The sequence below is a fragment of the Chiloscyllium punctatum genome, chromosome 26, assembly GCF_047496795.1.
Source record: "Chiloscyllium punctatum isolate Juve2018m chromosome 26, sChiPun1.3, whole genome shotgun sequence".
NCBI classification, from domain to species: Eukaryota; Metazoa; Chordata; class Chondrichthyes; order Orectolobiformes; family Hemiscylliidae; genus Chiloscyllium; species Chiloscyllium punctatum.
Window position 1 is genome coordinate 80,539,079 of NC_092764.1, and position 26,229 is coordinate 80,565,307.

Genomic DNA, 26,229 nt, shown 5'->3' on the forward strand with positions numbered 1-26,229 from the left:
GATTAGATTCCCTACAGTGTGGAAACAGGCCCTTCGGCCCAACCAGTGCTCACCAACCCTCTGAATAGTAAGCCACCCAGACCCATTTCCCTTCGACTAATGCACCTAATATTGTGGGCAACTTAACTTGGCCAATTCACCTGACCTGCACATTTGTTTTTGGACTGTGGGAGGAAACCGGAGCACCTGGAGGAAACCCACGCAGACACAGCAGAACGTGCAAACTCCACATAGACAGTCACCCGAGGCTGGAATCGAATCTAGGATCCTGGTGCTGTGAGGTTGTAATACAAACCACTGAGCCATGCTGTTGCCCAATATTAATGGGGGAGCAGTGTAATTAACTTCAATCGATAGTCTGCCCAAAGAGGTCTCACAATTCTCACCTCCTCAGGTACTGAAGCAGACCCTGTCTAAATGCAGTTACACCTGGGCTATATCCGAAACCCTGGAATTCTCTCCTTATGGCATTGTGGATCTACGACAGAGCCTGGACTGTAGTGTTTCAAGAAAGCAGATCTCCACACTCTTTGTGAATGCAACAAGAAATGGATAATGAATACTGGCCCAGCCAGTGTCATCAATGTCCCATGAGTGAATGAAAATAGTCCCCACATGATCAGTCTGCTCTTCTTTAGCTGGATTGAGTATTGTCTACATGTCGGGAGCAAAGATCATCATGTCAGTCACAATTCATCCCTACCCCGAAATCAGTCCACTGGATCTAGGTAGGGTCCACCTTATCTGAAAGTGAGGCAAGGGGAGGGTGTGTGTACAATGTAAGTGGATGGTAGAGGTGTTTGCGGTGGTGCAGGAGCAGGAGAGGTGGTGAGGTGTGTCCGATGAATGAATAGGAAGCAGGGGTCTGGTGAGTAACAAACAGTATTTAGGAAGATGAAGTTGGTGTGAACCATTGAGTGAACAACAATCTGATGTGGATACATGTCAGTGACCACTCCCCTGGATTGTGCTTAATTTGGAAAGCAATATTCAATGGTTCCCTGATCAGAACAGGAGCTGCTGTTAGATGTTACTGATGTTGTCTGTTAGTCATTTGGTTTACTATATGTTGATGACTGCTGCATGAAGAAAAGCAGAATTAGTTGTTGAAGATGGATTATGGTTTGCACAAATTATGAATGAGTTGATCCCAGTATTAATGGGGGAGCAGTGTAATGAAGCTCAATCGATTGTCTGCCCAAAGAGGTCCCACAATTCTCACCTCCTCAGGTACTGAAGCAGACCCTGTCTAAATGCTGCTACACCTGGGCTATATCCAGGCTTGGGCTGAATAGTGGGAAGTAATATTTGCATCAAATAAGTGCCAGATAATGAGCCTCTCGAATACAAGACAATCTAACTAGCACCCTCCCCTAGACATTCAATGACATTACCATCACTAATTGCGTCCTTGGGTTTCCATTGACCAGACACTCAGCTGGACAATCCACAAAAACACAGTGGCTTAAAGAGCACGTCAGAGGTGATGAATCCTAAAGTGTGTAACCCACTTACTGATACCCAAAATCCTATCCACCATGTCGAAGCTTTCGGTCAGGATTGTGATGGAATACTCCCCATTTCCCTGGATTATGCTCCACAGGTATTGACCCTTGTACTAATGGGAACAGCTGCTGTCTACTCTCTCTCAGTTTCCCTCAAAATGTTATAAACCTCAATCAGGTCCACCCTCAACCTTCCGTGTTCTGAAGGAAACCACTCAAGTTGATCCAGCATCTCTTCATAGCTGAAATATTGTATCGCAGGCAACATCCTGATGAATCTTCACAGCACCAGCTATAGTGTATCCTTCAATTAATGCAGTGATCAGAACTTCACACCATACTCCAGTTGTGGTCTAATCAAAGACCTGTATGGCTTCAATATGACCTCACTTCTCTTATAATCTATGCCACATCAGTTAAAGGCAAGTGCTCCACATGCCTGCCTAATTACCCTATCAACACGCCCTGTTAAGTTCAGGGATCTGTTGACAAACATACCTAGATCAATTTGTTCCTCTGAGCTTCCCTGTATTAGAAATATGCTGCCATTCTGCACTGTTGTTCTGCTCAAACCCTGGAACTTGTTTCCTTAGGTCACTGTGGATCTACTGCAGCGCCTGTAGTGTTTCTAAAAAGCAGCTTTCCACCCTCTTTGTGAATGCAACTAGGGATGGACGATTAATACTGGCCCAGCCAGTGACATCAATGTCCGATGAGGGAATGGAAATGATCAGTTTGCTCTTCTTTAGCTGGAATGAGTATTGCCTACTCGTAGGGAACAAGGATCCTCATGTCTGTCACAATTCACCTCTCTCCCCAAATCAGTCCACAGGATTTAGGTGGGGCCTGCCTTATCCGAACGTCAGGTGAAGGGAGGGAGTGTATACAATGTAAGTGGCTGGTAGAGGTGTTTGTGCTGATGCAGGGGTAGGACAGGTGGTGAGGTGAGATGAATGAATAGGAAGTAGGGGGGTGGTGTGTAACAATCAGTATTTAGGACGATGAAGTTGGTGTGAACCATTGAGTGAACAACAATCTGATGTGGATACATGTCAGTGACCACTCCTCTGGATTGTGTTCCTGAGTTTAATTTGGAAAGCACACCCACTGAGATGAAAGACTCTGAGCTGGTGGAGGGGGCAAGTGAAGGCTTACCAATGAATGTCTCTTGGATTCAACGGTTGTGTGATCAGAATTGAAGCTGCTGATAGACGTTGCTGAGGTTACCTGTTCATCATTTGGTTTACTATATGTTGGTGACTGCTGCATGAAGAAAAGCAGAATTAGTTGGTGAAGATGGATTATGGTTTGCACAAATTATGAATGAATTGATCCCAGTATTAATGGGGGAGCAGTGTAATGAAAAGCTCAATCGATTGTCTGCCCAAAGAGGTCTCATAATTCTCACCTCCTCAGGTACTGAAGCAGTCCCTGTCTAAATGCTGCTACACCTGGGCTATATCCAGGCTTGGGCTGAAAAGTGTGAAGTAATATTCACATCAAACAAGTGCTAGGCAATGACCATCTCCAATACAAGACAATCTAACCATCACCCCTTGACATTCAATGACATTACCATCACTAATTGTGTCCTTGGGGTCATCATTGACCAACACTCAGCTGGATAAACCACAAAAACATAGTGGCTAAAATAGCACTTCAGAGATGATGAATCCTGAAGGGTGTAACTCACCTCCTGACTCCCAAAAACCTACCCACTATGTCCAAGCTTTAGGTCAGGATTGTGATGGAATACTCCCCATTTGCCTGGATTATGTTCCATAGGTATTGACCCTTGAAATAATGGGAACATCTGCTGTCCATTCTCTCACAATTTCCCTCAAAATGTTGTAAACCTTAATCAGGTCCACCCTCAACCTTCTCTGCTCTGAAGCAAACAACTTAAGTTGCTCCAACAGCTCTTCATAGCTGAAATACTGTATCACAGGCAACATCTTGATGAATCTCCTCTGCATCACCTTCAGTGAGTGTTTTTAAATATGGTGCTGGGATGGCCAAGTAGGGATTTGAAAATGAAAGTGAGAATTTCTAACTGGGAGCTGACTGTCACTTGTTGAGTACAGAGTGGTCGGGGATACAAGACACCCCGTACGTTAAATCATGGGCAGCAGAACTTTGCTCACCTTAAGTTCACAAAGGGTAGAATATGGGAGAGCAGTCAGGGGTGTGTTGGAATAATCAAGGTGTAGGTAACAAAGGCATGATTGAGCAGCTAAGTGGAGCTAGGGTGAAGTCAGTCAACATCCGGGTCTTAGTCATGCTATAGTTTGATAGTTTATCTCTGGATTAAGTACAGCATCATGGATGAAAACAGATTTTAAATCAGACAATTTGCTGGGGACAAATGGAATCAGTCGCTGGGGAAGAGAGTTTGTAGATGAAACTTTGTCTTCTCCAAATTTTCTTGGAGGAAATTTCTGTTGAGCCAGTATTGGATACTAGATTAAACATCCTGATAATTTAGCAGCAGTGGAGGAATTGAGGGAGGTGCTGGTGTGATAAAACTGGCCTTCATTAGTGTGCATGTACAAACTAACAATTACTTCAGGCTGGCTTTCAGCGAGAGTCCTGCATCTGCACTGGGTTTTCACTACAGCAAGAGGTTGGGGGAATGTGGAAGTACCTGCAGCCGTTACAAGGCTGCTGTAGAGATGCAGGAGAGTTGAACTTGTTCTTGAGCGTTGTTACCTAAGAGCAGAAAGAAGGGTTCTATTTACAATGAGTGTCTGTGGTGACAGAGTCAGAAGCTGCACTGGAGATTGAGCTGTCAGAAACCCCGATCTGAGACAAACTCCTTGGAAAATGGTATCAGGCAGTTTGGAGAATGGTGCCACTGCCACTTGCAACACTCTGATCCTCCAAAGAGAGATTCAATCTCAGTCACATATTAATGACCACTCCAGACTGGCAGAAGTGACAGCAGAAATCACATAAAGTTAACTTGCAGATACAATGAGCAATCAAGAAAACAAATGAGATGTCGACCTTTATTGTAAAGGGGGGAAGAGTACAGTATAAAAGTTAGAATCTCTTGTTGTCATTGTTAAAGGTTTTTGGTGAGACCAGAGAAGGAGTCTCCTTAACTGAGGAAGGATATAATTTCTCTCAGAGAGGATTCAACAAATGTTCACTAGATTGATTCCTGGGATTAAAAAGAGTTTGTATAGAATGGATCTATATTCTCTGCAGCTCAGAAGAATGAACTGTGATCTCATGGAAACGTTTACAAATCTGAAACTGGGTTAGGGTGGATTCTGAGAAGTTGTTACTCCCTGGCTGAGGAATGAAGAAGTGAAGGCTATCCTCTCAGGGTAAGGGGTGACCCAATTGAAACTAAAATAAAAAGGATTTTTTTTCACTTTGCATAGATTGTAAATCTTTGGAATTATCTACAACAGTTGGTTATGGAGTCTCTCCCAAGGAGTTGTTCAGGACAATGACAAAAAAGAATATTGAGATGTAAGGGCGTCAAGGGGCATGGAGAAAGGTAGAGTTGAAAACACTCAACCTTCATTCATCCATCCTCAGTGTCTGTCCTCTCAGCTTTCTTGGCACTGAACTGTGGAATTCCCTTCTGAAACCATTTCACCTCTTGAATTCTCTCTCCTTCTTAAGTTGCACCATAAAATTTACCTTTTTAATCCCACATTTCTATGGTATGCACTTCATTCATTGTCTCAGAGTCAGTTTGTTCTCTGATTTCTTTCCAGTAAAGTGCCATGGATTATTTTCGCAATTGAAGGTGCTGGATAAAGGCAGGTTGTTGTTATTTTTGTCATGAGTGAGCAGGAAAGCAGGGGGTTTGCAGAGGACAGTTGGGTGCATGTTGGAGCTTTGTTTCATTTCAGTGGGAGGCACTTCTGGTGGCTCAGGACACAGCAGACTAACAGGAGGGAGTCAGGCTTTCAGTGCCACTCCCTTTGTTTGACTTCACTGAAATGTCTCCAGTCCATCTGAATTTAATGCAAACCCTGTCTGTTATTTCTGAGGATCTCTTTCGAGATTGTGCTGGCCCTTAATGAGAATGGTGCACAAATTGATGGGGCAGATGGCGGGCTGGGCAGAATTTTAAAAATGGGTAGAGGTTGACTAGGCTTCACAGTGAGAATGTGAAGCCAGTCTGCTTTCTCAGCCTAATGCAAAGTTATATCCAAGTTTATTTACAGTGTGGGGACCAGCATGATATGTACCTTCAATTCCACTGTTTGTACAAAGAAGAAACCTTGATGGTTACATCTGCAAGTGATCATATAGTTTCTGTTCTGAAGGATTTTCCATCCATGCTTATTGGAAGAGCCTGCATTGTAGAATTATTAATCATGAGAATCATTAGAGTCATAGAGCTGTACAGCATGTAAACAAACACTTCAGTCCAACTTGTCCATGCCAACCAGATAGCCCAACCTAATCTAGTCCCATTTGCCAGCACTTGGCCCATAATCCCTCTCAACCCTTCCTATTCATACACCCATCAGGATGCCTTTCAAATGTTTTAACTGTACCAGCCTCCACCACTTCACCAGCTCATTCCATAGATGCACAGCCATCTGTGTGAAAAGGTTGCCCCTTAGGTCCCTTTTAAATCTTTCCCCTCTCACCTTAAACCTATGTCCTCTAGTTCTAGACTCCCCCACCCCAGCGAAAAGACCTTGTCTATTTACCCTATCCATGCCTCTCATGATTTTATAAACCTCTAACAGGTCACCCCTCAGCCTCTTTCATTTATACATTCCAGTGTTGATTGAAGTCGGTGTTTTTGAAATAACCCCACAGAGGCCGGTATCCCGTCACCAAGTCACCCTTTATTTACATGTGGAGAATCCTTGACCTGATCCAGCTCCCTCAGAGCCTACTGTCAAAATGAACAGAACTCCTGACACTCCTGTCTATGTCTGTCAGCCAGGGCTCGCTGATTGGACCAGATTAACAGCCCCAGTCAGGGAACTTATATTCCATGAAGTCCACTAACGAGGCTGACCTCCTGACAATCAGTATGGTTTTAATAAAATTTTCATTTACCTTTTACACCTTTGGCGTTGCACAATGTAGAAACTATCTAAAATGGAGAAGATAAATCTTAACATTTGATTCATCAATAATAAACATTTGAATCAGCTGTATAAATGCAAAAAAAAATTTTGGCATTTTACATCAGCCCATTGAAGAGTGTGAAGCAGAGAATTAGGAGGAAATGTGTTGCTTGCTGTGAAAATACAGTTGTTTCTGTATTTTCATTAACAGAGTTATAAATTGGCCGAAGCTTCAAGTATTTTTAACAAAACAGCAATTGTCCTAATGAAGGAAAAATGACAGCTTCAAAACTCAACAGTCTTGGGGAGATTCAAGTAAAGACTTATCTCAATTCCCTGAGGACAGGCAAGACATGGCTATTACTGCCAGGGAATTGAGGTGAGATTGTGTATCTGTTGGTGGGTTTTGAGAAGATTTGTAGCTCCAGTTGAGGTTTTGGATGCAGATTTGCTCACTGAGCTGGAAGGTTCATTTCCAGGCATTTTGTCAACCTACTAGGTAACATCTTCAGTGGGCCTCTGGTCAAAGCACAGTTGATAGTTCCTGCTTTCTGTGTATATGTTTGGATTTCTTCAGGCTAGTGATGTCATTTCCTGTGGTGACATCATTTCCAATGGTGATGTCATTTCCTGTTCTTGACACATGAACATCAACAAAATGACATGACCCCCTCTCACTAGTAACCTTACATACAGATAAGGAAGGACACCACTTCGACTGGGACAACACATTAATCCTAGGACAAGCCAAACAGAGACAAGCACGAGAATTCCTAAAAGTATGGCATTCCAACCGGAACTCTATCAACAAATACATCGAGTAAGACCCCATCTACCAGCCCCTGAGAAATAAAAACAGGAAATGACATCACCATGGGAAATGATGTCACCACTGGAAATGACATCACCAACCCAATGAAACCCAAACAGACAAATAGAAAGCAGGAATCATCAACAGTGTTTCGTCCGGAGGCCCACTGAAGATGTTACCTAGTATGGTGACAAAACGTCTAAAAATAAAAATTCCAGCTCAGAGAGCAAACATACATCCATTGTGTATCTCTGTTTGTAGTGATGCTCCATGAACAGGTTTCACTCCTAGAGTCTCTCGGGCTGTAAAGGGAATGGTGTTTGGGTGTTTTGGATGGCTAATAGGGCAGCACATGTTTACACCAAGTCCCTGTCCTTCTCCTGCTGATCTGAAATTGTGGCCATGGGGGCTGTGGGTTTATTGATGTAAATGAGGAAAATGCCCCATTGAACTTCTTTCTGTTGTTTATGGTCCCCAGAATGTGGGCTATCGGGGACTCGGTGTGATCAATTACATTTCATGAAGTGACCAAACCGGAACGTGGCCATTTTTAATGATCTTTTCCCCCAAGCTCCACAAACGTGAAGAAACAGGGTCACCTGACCTGAGGGGAACAACCTGTTTACCAGGAATGTTGTGGGGTCCACCTGTGACAGAGAAATCCCTCTGACTATGGGATTTTGGATGGGGTCAGGGCCATATCCATGGGGTGGACAATCATTCTGTCCTGTCCCAGACCCTCCTTTCTAAACCCTCCAGAGGAATTTCAGGACACAAGGGATGGGAAATATCTCACAAGGCACAGCGATCCTCATTTGTACAGCATCATAACATTCCATACCCTCATCATGATCACAGCTTCTGTTGGACATTGAAGAGACAAGGAGATCAGCTCTGAATCCTTAAACCTGCCCAGACAGGGCCTGAGGACTATAGAATTTCTGGGTCAGACAGTTTAATTTGTTCATCAACACTGGAGATGACCCAGACTGTGCTGCACAATCCAGTCAGACCTGGCTGTTCACAGGCTCAGCTCGATGATAATGTGGAGGTTTATCTCACCTGGAAAGGCACGTCCTGAAAGGTAACTGTCAGAGGGCTGGTGAGATCAACAATCATTGAATCCCCCATTTGGATTGTAACATCGGGTGAGACAGGTTTCCTCTCCTGGCCCTATAACAACACACAGAATGAATGATTGAAAATCTACTCACTGAGGATTTACAGAACACACAGAAACATTTCAATGATCTTCATTTCTGTGGTGAGGGTGAACAGAGGAGGCTTCCTCATTGTAACAAATATTACCTTAGGGGCTGCAATCCCAGAAGCTCCCTTTGCTGTCAGAAATGGGTGAATGATAAAACTCCAGACCCTCCATGAAGCTTTCTGCCTGCCCTGCCCTAGACTGTGGGGATGGGTCATTAACACATTAAAGTACATCAGTGATGTCCACCCCAGTGGGAGTTCAGAGAGACAGGTCAACCCCTTACACAGGGACAGAAACAGAAATACAGAGACAGTGATGTTTGGGACGTGGAAGGACATGGGGTGCCAACCCTGTCAGTAATGATGATGCCCAGTCACCCCCTGATTCTGATACAAGGGCTGCATTTGGTTGGAGTCAGGTTGAATCAGTAGCTCTTGGCAGACAGGAGACCGAGACCAGATTATTGATAGAGTGACAGTGTCCTCAGGTAAACAAAATCAGGGGTTGAGGTTAGAGGTTGAATGGGCAAAGATGGCACTCCAGGAGTTTGAGGTTCAGACTGTTGGAATCTGATACCAATGGTACCAGTACGTGACACCAATGAGAGAGGGGGAATGGCAGCAAGACTTTCTCAAATGTATTGTCAGGAAGTGCAGTCCTGATACACAGGGTCTGTATTCAGGTCAGTAAATATGAAAGACTCATCTTGTGATGTCAGGAGGACCCATGGTCTGGTATTACTGAGTACACCTGGCACTGGCTGCTCCAGGGCAACCCAATCCTAAAATGGATGCATCTTTTCTGTCACCTCCGATGAGCCAGTTAGTGTTCATAGTTAACATCTACAAGATGCACTGTAATATTGCTTGTACTCCGCTCTGTGGGACGTGATTGGCCAGGACCCGCTGGAGGTGTATGATAGTATGCCTCTGGCAGGTACCATGTGCGAATCCACGAGGAAAGATATCATCACCCTCATCGACAAGTGAAAGGGTGAGAGGAAGGAAATTTGAAATTGGCGACTAATTTCGCTCTTGAATGTCGATTTCAAAATCCTGACTGAGGTCGTCATATCCAATCGGGGCAGACCTGCCGAGGGACCGGTAATTCACCCTGACCAAACATGTGCTGTACCGAGCAAGAAGATGGCTGAGAGCCTTGAGCTCCCCATGGTTATGATCGCCTAATGAGAGGATACGGGGGGTGGGGTGGGTGGGTTGGAGGACACATTTCATCAGCTGGACCAGGAGGAGACCTTTGCCAGGATATCATACACTTAGATGTGGGATGTATTCTCCAAAATGGGCTTTCAATGTGTGAGAAACAGAAAGCTTCCCAATCTGAGCTGGAATCAGGCCGGGCTGTCTACTCTCTCCTGCTTTGTTTGTATGCTGTATAGAATCTTTTGTCGAATCCATTAGGATGGATGTGAGGTCGAGAGGGGCGACTATTGCAGGCAGCAGGAGCCTTGATGTTAAAGCTGCTGTCAGTGCACAGCCTGATGTGCACCTGTGACCAGTTTGAATGGGCCTCGGCTGCCAAAGTAAATTATGGCAAAAGCGAGGCCATGCTTGTTGGTAACTGGGCCGACCAATCCTTTATCCCTTTCACCGGAAGGACAGAGAACCTGAAGGTGCTGGTTATTTGGTACAGTGGGGCTGGGGTGTGTGCCAGAACCTGATAGGAGCGTGTCACAAAAGCGAGGTAGAAACTAGGCAGATGGGAACACTTTTACAGGAAAAATCTGGTAATCAGGTGTGAGGTATTCTCAGTATTGTTATACGTGACACTGGCCCTGACCTATTACCCTGAAATGTGTCACTGCAGTCACCCAGAATATCTTGCAGTTTATTTGGAGGTGAAAGATGGACCAAGTCCAATGGGACATTAGTTATAAAGATCTTGACAAATGGGGGGACAACATACACAATGCTACCCTCACCCTGATGGCCACCTTTGTGTGCGGCTGCAACAACCTGTCCACAGACACTCAATTCGCAAACACCAAGTGTCACTACTTCTTGAGGTTCTCCCTGTCCCTGGTGTTACGAAGGACTGGGCTGGCCTTGCTGCTGTGGAATGCTCCAAGTAGTTGCACCGTCCCATATCACCTGTCTCTTATAGAGAAATTTGTAGAGGAAAACACCTTTGACCCCAAGTCTATCAGGAAGTGGTCTGCACACAGCGTCCACAAGACACTTTGGGAAAATGAGAGGGTGGATCATGTCGAGTGGTTCCCTGAGCAGACTGTCAAAGTTATTTGGCAGAATGCCTCAGCACCAGAACTTTCTAACATACATAAGGGCATTGCTTTGCCAGTGGTGGGAAGGGCTCTGCCGGTGGGATCCTTCATGTACACCCGGACTCTGTGTACCACCACACGCTGCCCTTGAAGCGGCTGTGGAGGGGGTGAGACTGTCACACACCTCTTTCTGGAATGTGCCTATGGGAAGGAAGTCTGGAGAGGGATGCAGGGGTTTCTGTCGAGGGTCGGCCTGAGCTGATCCATGACGCAGGACTCTGTGCTCTTTGGTCTGTCCCACGAATGCACACTCAGAAAAACAGCAACTGTGACTGGATGATCTTCAACTCAGTGAACGATGCTCTTTGGTCTGCCCAAAATTCACTGTTCTTCCAGATGAAAGAGTTGACACTGCTTGAGTGTTACAGACATTCCAAGATCAAGGACTGTGTGCTGAGAGACACAGTGAAGCTTGGGAAAACTATTACCAAGATGTGGTGGGGAAAGACCACCATAAAAGGTCCTTCCACCAGAGCATAATGGGGGTCCATCCAGTAATTGGACCCTCTCTGATTCCTGAGTTCAATGCCAAGCATTGATTTGTATATATAGAGAATGCCAAAAGCAATGTTTGTTTTCTGCTCTGTAAGCAAAGACTATTGATCTGAAATGAGTTCACGAACTGTGTATGTACATAATGATTTCCTTCAATGAATAAAGTATATTTTTGAAGTAAAAAAATCTCATCCATGATCTTCCAACAGCCTTGACCCGAGAATCTAGAAGGACAAGGGCAAAAGATGCAAGTGATCACCACAACCTGTGAGTCCCTTCTCCAAGTCTTATATTATTCCGACTTGGAATTATATGCCATTCCATCATTATTGTTGGATAAAAAAACGGAACCTCTTCCGAACACCACTCTTAGAGTATCTAAACCCCAAGGATTTGCTCCTCTCCAGTGCAATCTGTGATGGGGAATAAATGCTGGACACGACTGATACACAAATAAGGTGTCACCAGATCAACACTTTAAGCTAGATTGCCCCCACTCTGTCATTTCCAAAGGAAATGCCTGACCATCTCTGGAAGGGGATAAATCCTCAATATGATTCATTTCCTGATTCCTACATCCTTTTATACAAGTGTATGATTGTCTTCTTTGGTCCCACTCAAGAACTAGGTCAGAACTAGGAGAGTTGATGCTATTTCTCATTGAGGTTCAGTGATTTCGAGGATTTAAACTCTTCTGTTGTAAGTGATCAAAGAAAGAGACTTAATGTGCGAGTGATAAGATACTACAAGCTAGATGGTGCAAAGGCTGCTCATCACATCTTCGAGACCCTGGTTACTTATTCATTAGCATGCTCCCTCAAGGAGAGGACATAGTATTTCCTTTCTTTGAAATGAATTTGTGTACATTAAGAATGAAAAATAACGTGCCTTATCGGCTATTTTGTCCTGAATGATCTTGAGTGTTGTTGGACTTGCACCCATCCAGGCATGTGGGGAGTATTCTATCACACTCCTGACTTGTGCCTTGTAGTTAGTGGACAGCCTTTCGGGAGTCAGGAGGTGAGTTACTCACTGCAACCTTCCGAGCCTCTGAACTGCTCTTGTAGCCACTGTGTTTATTTGGAGATCCTATTCAGTGTCCGGTCAATGGTAACCGCCAGGATTTTGACAATTGAAGATTCAGGGATAGTAATTTCCTTGAATGTCAAGGGGTGATGGTTAGATTGTATCGTTTTAGCACTTGTGTGGTGTGAATATTACTTGCCATTTTTCAGCCCTTGCCTAACTCCAAATCTTGCTGCATTTGGACATGGACTCCTTCAGTATCTGGGAGTCAGGAATTATTTTGAGCATTGTACAATCATCAGCAAACACCCTCACTGCTGACCTCACTGTGGAGGGAAAGTTATTGATGAAACAGCTGAAGATGGTTGGGCGTAGGAGATAGCCCTGATGTAGACCTGTAGAGATGTCCAGGAGCTGAGATGTCTGACCTCTGACACCCAAAACCATCTTCCTTTGCTTTAGTTTTGACTCCAATCAGTGCAAAGTTTTCCACTTGATTCCCATTGACTTCAGTTCAGCTCAGAATTCTTGTTGTCACACACAGTTCAATGCGACCTTGATGTCAAAAGCTGCCACTCTCACCTCAACTCTTTTGTCCATGTTTGGGCCAAGGCTGTACTGAGGTCAGGTGCTGATTGGCCTTTGCAGAATTCAATTTGGCCATCACTGGACCCCAAGATCCCTCTGTGCTTCCACACTGCTAAGAATCTTGTCTTTAACCCTGTAATCAGCATTCAAATTTTACCTCCCAAAATGTATCACTTCACACTTATCCAGCTTGAACTCTATCTGCCACTTCTGCATCCTGTCAATGTCCTGTTGCAACCTACAACAGCCCCGCACACAATCCTCAACTCCACCAACATTCGTGTCATCGGCAAACTTACTAATCCCTGTGGAACACCACTGGTCACGGAGCTCCAGGCTGAATACTTTGCATCCACTACGATATGGACCAGGCCAGACTCTCTCAAAACATTGCACGGAAGTAGACCAGACCCTAACTTTGCTCGTTGTTTTAAGCAGGTGTATGTGGTTATTCCAGGAAAGATGCAGCTGGTCAAACCACTTAGTTTTAAACAAAGCAGAATTTATTTTCAAGATTACCAAATGAAACACAAACAAAAGAAACAGAATACCAAATAACTCAACCTATCTGAAAACCCAACAGATTACTCCAACTTAATGATGCTGTTCCACATACTTGTAACAATTCTCAAAAACACCTTTTGGCACAAAAGGTTAACTCACACACAGGGTTTTACAGGTGTGTGAGAGAGAGAGAGATGGCAGCATGGAACACCCTCTTCAATGGAGCTGTGACTTGGATCAGCAGCTTGAAAACAGCCTGACTGCTTTCAGTTAGTAGCCAGACTGTTAAAACCAAAAAAACCAAACCAAACCAAACCAGGGCTAAGCTGAACTGGGAGAACTGGCCACTCCCTTTCATTGGACAGGCGTTTCTTTTAAAAAACATGAAAACCTTTTGCCTGAATAAGGCTCCATGGTTATTGACCCTTCAAGAAATCAGAATAGCTGCTGTCTATTCTCTCAGTCAGTGCCCTCAAAATGTTATAAACCTCAATCAGGCCCACTCTCAGCCTTCCCTGCTCTGAAGAAACAACCCGCGTTGATCCAGCATCTCTTCATAGCTGAAATATTGTATCACAGGCAACATCCTGATGAGTCTTCACAGCACCAGCTACAGTGTATTCACATCCTTCTATTAGAGCAGTGATTAGAACTTCACACCATACTCCCAGCTGTGGTCTAATCAATGACCTCTATGGCTTCAATATGACCTCACTTCTCTTATAATCTATGCCACATCAGTTAAAGGCAAGTGCTCCACGTGCCTGCCTAATTGCTCTGTTACCTTCAGGGATCTGTTGACAAACATATCGAGATCAATTTGTCCCTTGAGTTTCCTTGTTTTAGAAATAAATTGCCATTCCTTCACTGTTGCTCTGCTAAATCCCTGGAACTTCTTTCCTTATGGCATTGTGAATCTACTGCAGAGCAGCTCCCCACCCTCTTTGTGAATGCAATGAGAGATGTACGATGAACACTGGCCCAGCCAATGATATCAATGTCCCATGAATGAATGAAAATAGTCCCCACATGATCAGTCTGCTCTTCTTTATCTGGATTGAGTATTGTCTACATGTCCGGAGCAAAGATCATCATGTCAGTCACAATTCATCCCTCCTCCTAAATCGGTCCACTGGATTTAGGTAGAGGCTACCTTTTCCTTTGGTGAGGCAAGGGGTGGGCTTGTGTACAATGTAAGTGGATGGTAGAGGTGTTTGTGGTGATGTAGGGGTAGGACAGGTGGTGAGATGCCTCCGATGAATGATTATGAAGCTGGGGCTGGTGAGTAACAATCAGTATTTAGGAGGATGAAGTTGGTGTGAACCATTGAGTGAACAACAATCTGATGTGCATCCATGTCAGTGACCACTCCTCTGGATTATGTTCCTGAGTTTAATTTGGAAAGCACACCCACTGAGATGAAAGACTCTGAGCTGGTGGAGGGGGCAAGTGAAGGCTTACCAATGAATGTCTCTTGGGTTCAATGGTTGTGTGATCAGGACTGGAGCTGCTGTTAGATGTTGCTGATGTTACCTGTTCGTCATTTGGTTTACTATGCGTTGATGACTGCGGCATGAAGAAAAGCAGAATTAGTTGTTGAAGATGGATTATGGTTTGCACAAATTATGAATGAGTTGATCCCAGTATTAATGGGGGAGCAGTGTAATGAAGCTCAATCGATTGTCTGCCCAAAGAGGTCTCACAATTCTCACCTCCTCAGGTACTGAAGCAGACCCTGTCTAAATGCTGCTACACCTGGGCTATATCCAGGCTGGGGCTGAAAAGTGTGAAGTAATATTAACATCAAACAAGTGCTAGACAATGACCATCTCCAATACAAGACAATCAAACCATCACCCACTGACATTCAATGACATTATCATCACTAATTGTGTCTTTGGGGTCACCATTGACCAACATTCAGCTGGATAAACCACAAAATCACAGTGACTAAAAGAGCACGTCAGAGATGATGAATCCTGAAGGGTGTAACTCACCTCCTGACTCCCAAAAACCTACCCACTATGTCCAAGCTTTAGGTCAGGATTGTGATGGAATACTCCCCATTTGACTGGATTTGTTCCATGGCTATTAACCATTCAAGAAATCAGAATTGCTGCTGTCTATTCTCTGTGTCAGTGCCCCTCAAAATATTGTAAACCTTAATCAGGTCCACCCTCAACCTTCTCTGCTCTGAAGCAAACAACTTAAGTTGCTCCAGCAGCTCTTCATAGCTGAAATACTGTATCACAGGCAACATCTTGATGAATCTCCTCTGCATCACCTTCAGTGTGTGCACATCCTTCTATTAGGGCAGTGATCAGAACTTTCCTGTGGGCCATGTTCTTGGTCGGAATGTTTGGTGCAACAGTGTGAGCTCAGTTTCTGAATGCAGTGTCTGACATGGTGAGTGTTTTTAAATATGGTGCTGGGAGGGCCAAGTAGGGATTTGAAAATGAAAGTGAGAATTTCTAACTGGGAGCTGACTGTCACTTGTTGAGTACAGAGTGGTCGGGGATACAAGACACACCGTACGTTAAATCATGGGCAGCAGAACTTTGCTCACCTTAAGTTCACAAAGGGTAGAATATGGGAGAGCAGTCAGGGGTGTGTTGGAATAATCAAGGTGTCGGTAACAAAGGCATGATTGAGCAGCTAAGTGGAGCTAGGGTGAAGTCAGTCAACATCCGGGTCTTAGTCATGCTATAGTTTGATAGTTTATCTCTGGATTAAGTACAGCATCATGGATGAAAACAGATTTTAAATCAGACTATTTGCCGGGGTCAAATGGAATTGGGAGCTGGGGAAGAGAGTTTGGAGATGAAAGCAGTGGCTCTTATCCATTAGCTCCATTTCTGTGGTTTTGGTACAATACTTCACCCCGTAAGTAAACTGTCTCTCTGTCACTTAGCGGAGGATTATAACAGGTATTGGCACTCTTAATGTTGCTGCACTCTCCTCACTTGGGTGAAGCTGTAGGCTGTTTTTTTTAAGCCTGCCTGCACATTTTGGACTGCTTTGTCTGGCAGACCATTGGACAAATGCCATTAGACTTCAGGAAACACTCAAACTCCCTCCTGGTAAATGATGATGTGTTGTCTGTGACCAACACTTTCTGGGGCCCATGTATTGCAAAAGATGCTCACAGATTTTCTATCATTATCCCCGGGTTTGATCAATGAACTCTGTGTATGTCCAACCACTTTGAGTGGGCTTCCTTAATCACTAAGAATGTTGAGCAGATGCAAGTGTATGTATTGCCGGCGTGTAACCAAGTCCAGGGTTTAGCCAACCATTCCCATGAATGTTGGGGGGCTCCCAGCAGCAATTGTTGTCTTTGTTGGCACTCTGCTCACTGCCTCACCAACACAGCTATGTCTGCATCCAATCCTGGCCACCAGATATACCTTCTCACCAACATCTTCATTTTGGAATCCCCTGGATGACCCTGATGGAGTTCAGCCAGTATCTGGTGGCGAGCTTGGATCAGGAAAATCACTCTTGCTTCCCAGAGTGAAGTGTCGTCCACTATGGTGATCTAGTCTCACCAGATCCAAAAAGGGTTCAATTCTGGTTGTGACGGTCTTTTTGTTTCCCCCAGTTTTAGTTTTGCCAGGGCTGGATCCTTCTGCATCCACAGTTTAAAACCAGAAGGAACTCTTGCAGTAGTGGCTCCACCAGTGATGTATCTGTCAGGAGGAGGTGGCTCAATGCATCCACATTTGCTACATGGCCTGTGAGACAGTGTTCCAACTTGTAATTGTATGCACTCAGAATGAAAGCACACCACTGAATTCAACCTGAAGCGATGGGTGGCATGGCCTAGTCTTCTTTGAGTAGCCCTAGCAGGGATTTTTGGTCTGTTACTGTTATAAATTTATGACCATAAAGGTACAGACTCATACCAAAGATGACTGCCAAATTTTCCTTCTCTACCCGGGTGTATTTGCACTCTGCAAGAGCTGAAGTCCGGGAAGCATGTGCTAATGGGCATTCCTCCTCATTAGCCCAACTGTGTGGGGAGGCCTTGCACTCAGCACACGCCTCGCTTTGCATCATAGTGTGCCAACAGTTTAGACAAATGATAGATGCTTTTTCAGATTATGTATGAACTTTCTGTAATAATTCATTAATCCAAGGAAAGTCCAGTACAGACATGGGAGTCAGGGCACCTTTGATCACCCTCACTTTATCTTCCAATGGGTATAACCTAGTCTTGTTGACACTGTAGTCCAAGTAGGTCACTTTGAATGTCTGGAACACACACTTCTCCCCTCTAAGGTGTACGCCCTTCTTAGAGAATCTTCCAAGGACTATGTTCATTTCTCTAAGTGCTCTTTATTGGTCTTCCTTGTTATTAGCACACCTTCCAGATAAATGGTGACCTGGGATAGACCTTGTAACATTTTCTCAGAAAAACATCTGCTGAGGAATGGGACAGGCTGATGATACCCTAAATGGCAGTCATGTATCTTGATTCAAACCTTTATGGGCATTAATTATCACATACTTCTGGGAATCTTCATCCAACCACAATTACGGGTTCACATGGTTCATGTCCAGCCTTGTGAAAGTCAGCACCCTCACCAGATTTGAATCCTCTATACAAGGGATTTGGTACTTCTCCAGCTGCAGGAAGGAGTTTACCATTTGTTTAAAATCCCTACAAAGGCAAACCAACCTATCAGGCTTCACAATCGGCATGACCAGTGCTGCCCATTCTGCAAACGGGGCTAGTTTTATAATTCCTTCATTTTCCAACCCTCCGATTTCTGTCCCTAATTTTGCACGTAAGGCAAATGGCACTGGGTAGGCCTTGCAGGATCGTGGAATTACTTCTTGGTTAATATGCAAGGTGGCTTTGGCACTTTTGATAGTCCCAAGACCTGCCTGATAAACATTCGGGTACTTAATGAGGACTTCACTCAGGCATCCATTTTGTAATCAAAAATGTTGAACCTTTCTCAACCAATTTCACCCCATTGAGCTTTAGCCCAAACCTTCTACTACAATCAGTGGGATCCGAACCAACTGCTTCTTGTAAGAGACCAGAACCAAAGTTGTACCCTTAATCTGTGAAGGTTCCTCAGTATAGGTTCTCAATGTAGCCAAGGTCCTATACAAACTGGAGTCCAGAGCGAATTTTGTTAATGGCTGATTCTGCAATCACTGATACAGCTGGGTTGCTATCAACCCCTATTAAAACTGGGTGACCATTTAAGCAGATGTTTCTTTTGATTGGTTCTGACTTGGATGTTGCTCAGCAATGTAACTGTTCCAAGCCAGATATAGTTAGTTAAAAATCAAACAACATCAGGTTATAGTCCAACAGGTTTATCTGGAAGCACTAGCTTTCGGAGCACTGCTCCTTCATCATCCTTCACCACCTGATGAAGGAGTGATGCTCGGAGAGCTAGTGCTTCCAAATAAACTTGTTGGACTATAACCTGGTGTTGTTTGATTTTTAACATTGTCCACCCAAGTCCAACACAAGCACCTCCACGTCCAAGCCAGATGTAAATGCGCTTTCCAAGGTGTGCACTCACTTGGAAACTGGCTTCTGAGTTCTCTTACTCAATTCAGGTCTAGTGGGACTCTTTTGCTGTCTAGAGTCCGCATACCAGCAGCAACTACAATCTGAGCTGGAGTCAGGCCGGGCTGTCTACTCTCTCCTGCTTTGTTTGTATGCTGTATAGAATCTTTTGTCGAATCCATTAGGAGGGATGTGAGGTCGAGAGGGGCGACTATTGCAGGCAGCAGGAGCCTCGATGTTAAAGCTGCTGTCAGTGCACAGCCTGATGTGCACCTGTGACCAGTTTGAATGGGCCTCGGAGCCAAAGTAAATCATGGCAAAAGCGAGGCCATGCTTGTTGGTAACTGGGCCGACCAATCCTTTATCCCTTTCACCGGAAGGACAGAGAACCTGAAGGTGCTGGTTATTTGGTACAGTGGGGCTGGGGTGTGTGACAAAACCTGATAGGAGCGTGTCACAAAAGTGAGGTAGAAACTAGGCAGATGGGAGAACCTTTGCAGGAAAAATCTGGTAATCAGGTGTGAGGTATTCTCAGTATTGTTGTACATGACACCGGCCCTGACCTATTACCCTGAAATGTGTCACTGCAGTCACCCAGGCTATCTTGCAGTTTATTTGGAGGTGAAAGATGGACCGAGTCCAATGGGACATTAGTTATAAAGATCTTGACAAATGGGGGGACAACATACACAATGCTACCCTCACCCTGATGGCCACCTTTGTGTGCGGCTGCAACAACCTGTCCACAGACACTCAATTCGCAAACACCAAGTGTCACTACTTCTTGAGGTTCTCCCTGTCCCTGGTGTTACGAAGGACTGGGCTGGCCTCGCTGCTGTGGAATGCTCCAAGTAGTTGCACCATCCCATATCACCTGTCACTTGTAGAAAAATTTGTGGAGGAAAACACCTTTGACCCCAAGTCCATCAGGAAGTGGTCTGCACACAGCGTCCACAAGACACTTTGGGAAAATGAGAGGGTGGATCATGTCGAGTGGTTCCCTGAGCAGACTGTCAAAGTTATTTGGCAGAATGCCTCAGCACCAGAACTTTCTGACATACATAAGGGCATTGCTTTGCCAGTGGTGGGAAGGACTCTGCCGGTGGGATCCTTCATGTACACCCGGACTTTCTGTACCACCACACGCTGCCCTTGAAGCGGCTGTGGAGGGGGTGAGACTATCACACACCTCCTTCTGGAATGTGCCTATGGGAAGGAAGTCTGGAGAGGGATGCAGGGGTTTCTGTCGATGTTTGGCCCGAGCAGATCTGTGATGTGGGACTTTGTGCTCTATGGTCTGTCCCCCGAGATGCATCATAACATTCCACACCCTCATCATGATCACAGCTTCTGATGGACATTAAAGAGACAAAGAGGTCAGCTCCAAATCCTCCAAATCTACTCAGAGAGTGCTCCATTCACAGCCTGAGGACAATAGAATTTCTGGGTCATACAGTTTAACTTGTTCATCAACACTGGAGATGATCCAGACTGTGCTGCACAATCCAGTCAGACCTGGCTGTTCACAGGCTCAGCTCAACGATATTGTGGAGGTTTATCTCACCTTGAATAGTAGGTTCTGAAATGTAATTTTCAGAGTTGTGGTGAAATAATCCGAGCTCCCCACTTGGATTGTAAATTTGGTTGAGACAGGTTTCCTCTCCTGGCCCTGTAATAACACACAGAGTAAATGGTTAAACATCTACTCACTGAGGATTTACAGAACACACAGAAACATTTCAATGATCTTCATTTCTGTGGTGAGGGTGAACAGAGTAGGCTTCCTCATTGTAACAAATATTACCTTAGGGGCTGTAATCCCAGAAGCTCCCTTTGCTGTCAGAAATGGGTGAATGATAAAACTCCAGACCCTCCATGAAGCTTTCTGCCTGCCCTGCCCTCGACTGTGGGGATGGGTCATTAACACATTAAAGTACATCAGTGATGTCCACCCCAGTGGGAGTTCAGAGAGACAGGTCAACCCCTTACACAGGGACAGAAACAGAAATACAGAGACAGTGATGTTTGGGACGTGGAAGGACATGGGGTGCAAACCCTGTCAGTAATGATGATGCCCAGTCACCCCCTGATTCTGATACAAGGGCTGCATTTGGTTGGAGTCAGGTTGAATCAGTAGCTCTTGGCAGACAGGAGACTGAGACCAGATTATTGATAGAGTGACAGTGTCCTCAGGTAAGCAAAATCAGGGGTTGAGGTTAGAGGTTGAATGGGCAAAGATGGCACTCCAGGAGTTTGAGGTTCAGACTGTTGGAATCTGATACCAATGGTACCAGTACGTGACACCAATGAGAGAGGGGGAATGGCAGCAAGACTTTCTCAAATGTATTGTCAGGAAGAGCAGTCCTGATACCCAGGGTCTGTATTCAGGTCAGTAAATATGAAAGACTCATCTTGTGTTGTCAGGAGGACCCATGGTCTGGTATTACTGAGTACACCTGGCACTGGCTGCTCCAGGGCAACCCAATCCTAAAATGGATGCATCTTTTCTGTCACCTCCGATGAGCCAGTTAGTGTTCATAGTTAACATCTACGAGATTCACTGTAATATTGCTTGTACTCCACTCTGTGGGACGTGATTGGCCAGGACCCGCTGGAGGTGTATGATAGTATGCCTCTGGCAGGTACCATGTGCGAATCCACGAGGAAAGATATCATCACCCTCATCGACAAGTGGAAGGGTGAGAGGAAGGAAATTTGGAATTGGCGACTAATTTCGCTCTTGAACGTCAATCAAAGTCCTGTCTGAGGTCATCATTTCCAATTGGGTCAGGTCTGTCCCGGGATCGGTAATTCACCCTGACCAAACATGTGCTGTACCGAGCAAGAAGATGGCTGAGAGCCTTGCGCTCCCCATGGATACAATCGCCTAATGAGATGATACGGTGGGGGGTGGTGGGTGGGATGGGGTGCAAGTCCCGAAATGGACTTTGGGGAAGGTATCTGTTATTGGATCGGAGTGTTTGACACCAACATCATTCACGCAGTCTCAATCAACGTGTGGGAAACAGAAAGCTTCCCAATCTGAGCTGGAGTCAGGCCGGCCTGTCCACTCTCTCCTGCCTTGTTTGTGTGCTGTATAGACGCCTTTGTCGATTCCATTCGGAGGGTTGTGAGTTTGACAGGGGTGACTATTGCAGGCAGCGGAAGCCTCTTTTTTTTTTGCGTTTGGGAGTTTTATTTACGTGAAAAAAACAACAAAAGAAAGCTGGAGAGGGGTTGAGAGAGAGGACAGAGAGAGAGAGAGATTGAGAGATCCCCTCCCAGATACTCAGGGAATTGAATTGAATTGAACTGGCCAACCTGCATCTTATTTATGCGATTATCACATTTGATCACCCAGGCCTGTATACATCTCACATTACTCTGACATTAGAACAAGTCTTTGGATAGAGTTTCTCATTTAAAGTTTTAATTCCCTCCTTGGGGAGTCCTGTCTGTTAGACACTCTCTGGGGATTGATGTACTTGTATCAAATCCCACGGCCCTGGTTACTTTAACCCCAGGCTTCAAACCTGTTTTAAAAATATAGGGCCGTAATCCGAAAGGAACAAGTTAACCAGAGGGCCCCAAAGCCCAGGGTCCCCCAGAGGAGATTAAACCTCAGGGTAAATAAACACACAACTCATGTGGGCCCCCACGGGGTGCAGCCTGTCAACCAGGCCTCAGGCCTCAGGCCCATGCTCCCTCTCTGGAGAAAGGTCTTGTTCAAAGATCTCCTGATCCTAAAGTAAAACTTTGAAATGCCAGGTTAGCTAATTAAAATATTCACTGCCTGCAATGACAGTATTGGGGGCAGCTGGTGCACAGCAAGATCCCACATGCAACAATGCAGCAGGAGCTAATTACTCTGATCATTTTTCCCCTCTGTGATGCTGTGTCAGTTTAATTATTTCCTGTCACTCCAGAATCAAACAGTACAGCGATTTCACAATCTCAAAATGCTTCTCCTCTCTCTCCCCTTCTGTTTCCCCTGCTCTCTCAATTTTTCACTCAATTCCTCTCACTCTCTTTCTCTCACTGTTGTATTTTCTCATCCTGCCCTCTCTATAACCAACTGACTTTATGACAAGTCTTTAGACATTGTCACACATTATTTGAGTTTTAATTTTGCCCTTGAGGAGTCCTGCCTCTCAGATCCTGGGGATTGACATACTTTAACCCCAGGCTTCAAACCTGTTTTAAAAATGGCAAGGCCACAATCCGACAGGAGCCAGTTAACCAGATGCCCCTAAAACCCAGGGTCTCCCAGAGGAGATTAAACCTCAGGGTAAATAAACACACAACTCCCATGAGCCCCCATGAGGTGTAGCTGGTCAACTAGGCTTCAGGCCTCAGGCCCATGCTCCCCCTCTGAAAATTGTTCTTTCCTGGCCTCGAACATTTTGGATCTTCATGTTGCATCTTTCCAAACAAAAGTTCATTGGAATAAAAGAGAGAAAAGATTAGTTAAAAGGGGGAAAACAAGCATTTTGAAGCCAAGTTACACAGCAAGATCCCAAGTGTAACAGCACCCCCACCCATCGCCAATGGATTAATGTATCTAACACAGTCAGCAGTTAGGATGGAACATGGTGTGGGAGCAGATCTTACCAGGGATTGGAGGAGGATAGTGAGAGAAAGGTATCAGTTTATTACACTTTGCAGTGACCTGGGAATAATAGCTTTTTACTGAAAACAGTTTCCAACTTGTACGTGCCTGTAGTTCCCTCCAGTCTGAAAATCTCATTAACCCCTATCATGTCTCCTGTCTCTGAGCCAATGGCATATTTATTCCCATGATAGGGACAACATGGGGTTAGATACAGAGTATAGATGCCTATATACTGTTCCTATCAAACATGCACAGGATAGGGACAGCACAAGGTTTGGTACAAAGTTAGGAAGCACTGTAGACAGTACAGATGGTACCTTAACATTACAAAGGGATATTGATAGACTGGGTGAATGGGCAAAGCTGTGTTAGATGGAGTTCAGTGCAAGCGTGTGGTTATCAGGTTAGAGTACAGAGAGGGAGCACAAAGGAGGTTTACAAGAATGATCCTGGGCCTCAGGGGTTACATTCTGAGGAGAGACTGGACAAATGAGGCCATCTCACTACAGAATTGAGAAAGTTAAGGAGTGATCTGATCAAAGCCTTCAAGGTATAAGCAGGATGAGACAGGCTAGATCAAGATCAACGATTCCCACTGGTTGGAGATTCTAGACCGAGAGGGAGCAGAGTCTGAGAATGAGGGCCCAGAGTGTTCAGGAGAGATGTTAGGAAGCATTTTGACACACAAAGGGTGGGAGAGGTTTGGGACTCTCTTCCACAAACAGCAGTGGATGCTGGATCAGTCGTTCAGGTTAAATCGGAGAGAGATACATTTTTGTTCAGTGAAGATATTGAGGGATATGGGCCAAAGGAAGACACGTGGAGTTAGGCCACAGATCAGCCATGATCCCATTGAATGATGGAACAGGCTCGAGGGGCTGAATGGCCTCCTCCGGTTCCTATGTTCCAAACTAAAGATCCCCCTACACTGTCCCCATCAAACACTCCTTAGATTGTTTAACAAAGTTAAATAATGGAACTAACAATATTTGAAAAAGCTCATATTGTCCTCTCATTCCTTGTCCCTCAGTAACTCGGTGTGTATATGTGTGTGTGTGTATATAGGTATGTGTGAGTGAGAGAGAGAGAGACCACAACCCTGCATTACTGGGTCAGGTACTCCTGTACCCCAGTACTTATTAAGTATTAAATATTATTTTCCAGACCCTTGTACACAAAATACAGAAAGCTAATGTGATGCTGTCACCAGATATCAGAATGGTTTGCCAATTATTGCTCAGGCATGGGACTAGAGAAGTGAGGAAGCCTGGCTGTGTCTGCAGACTCAGTCTGCAGGGGCAGTGAGTGATCAGGGAGGCAAAGGGATTGTTGTTTTCATTCGTTCATGGGACTTGAGCACCTCTGGCTGAGCCCAGCATTTATCCCCCATTCTCACCAGCCCTTGAGAAGGTGGGAGGGAGCTGCCTTATTGAACCGCTGCACTCCATCAAATTAATGTTTCTGGAGAAACAGAATGTAGCAGAAATTAAACTCCAACTTTCTCTGTAGCTGCTCCCAATTTAATATTCAACCATTTAGTTTATACTGAGTTAGAGGCTGGAATTTCGTCAATGTTCTCAGTGAGTTTATGTATTTCATAACACAATGGGGGGAGTGAGTTTCAGTCTGAAATCTAATTGAGGGATTTGGGTACTTTATATATAGAGTAACAGGTACCAGTGAGTGAGTTACAGATCGGAGTATAATTGAGAGATAAGATGTGGTTCACATATTGACTAAACGATAATGGGGAGATCAATCTAATTGACAAGTTTGGGGTGTTTATATAGAATTGAAGATATTCAAGAGTGAGATACTGGTTGGAATCTAATTGAAGGTTTCAGGGTGATTTATACATAAAATAACAGATACCCAGGAATGAGTTACTGACTGGAATCTGATGGAGGTGATCGGGGTGGTCTATTTTTACAACAACGAATAAATGGAAGGGATTACAGGTTGGAATTTTATCAAGAGGGGCGGGGTGTTTATTTATAGAAGAACAGATACTCATCAATGAGATACAGATTGGAATGTAATTGAGGGGTTTGGGATGCTTTATGTACAGAATAACTGATAACCAAGATACTTTCTCTCATGCACAATCTCAATCTCCCATCCCTCTCTCATGTAGAATCTCATCATCTGTCTCATAATCCCAGTATCTCTCCTTCTCTCATACACAGTCTCACTATCGCTCCCTCTCTCATACACAGGCTTACTATCTCTCCCTCTTTCATACACAAACTATCTCCCTCATGCAAAATCTCACTCTCTCTTTCTCTCTCTCATGCACAATCTCACTATCTCTCTGTCATGCACAGTGTCATTCTCCCTCATACTCATTCTTCCCAACTCTCTCATAGACAATCTCACTCTCTGTCTTATCCTTCATCTCACTATCGTTCTCTCCCTTACACAATCTAACTGGTATGTTCCTGGCAGCCATTTCATCTGATCCCCAGATTGTGGGATAATTGCTAAGTTTCTGCCTAAGAATATTCTTGCTGTCCCAGTGACTCCCAGATATAACTCACTCTGTCTGTCTCCTATTTCTATATTTCCACCAAATGTATCTATTTTTGTCTTTAT

The 26,229-nt window shown here is 44.7% G+C and overlaps 1 protein-coding gene across 1 annotated transcript in view; it reads right to left on the bottom strand.

The window, feature by feature from the left end:
* Positions 1–26,229, bottom strand: part of LOC140496227 (uncharacterized) — a 105,520-nt gene that overhangs the window by 42,390 nt on the left and 36,901 nt on the right. Inside the window, exons 5-9 of the mRNA XM_072595728.1 lie at positions 20,590–20,694; positions 8,430–8,540; positions 6,546–6,582; positions 5,717–5,823; positions 2,661–2,768 (exon numbers count right to left, since the gene is read on the bottom strand). Coding sequence (XP_072451829.1) covers positions 2,661–2,768; positions 5,717–5,823; positions 6,546–6,582; positions 8,430–8,540; positions 20,590–20,694 — 468 coding nt within the window. The remainder of the gene's footprint in view (positions 1–2,660; positions 2,769–5,716; positions 5,824–6,545; positions 6,583–8,429; positions 8,541–20,589; positions 20,695–26,229) is intronic.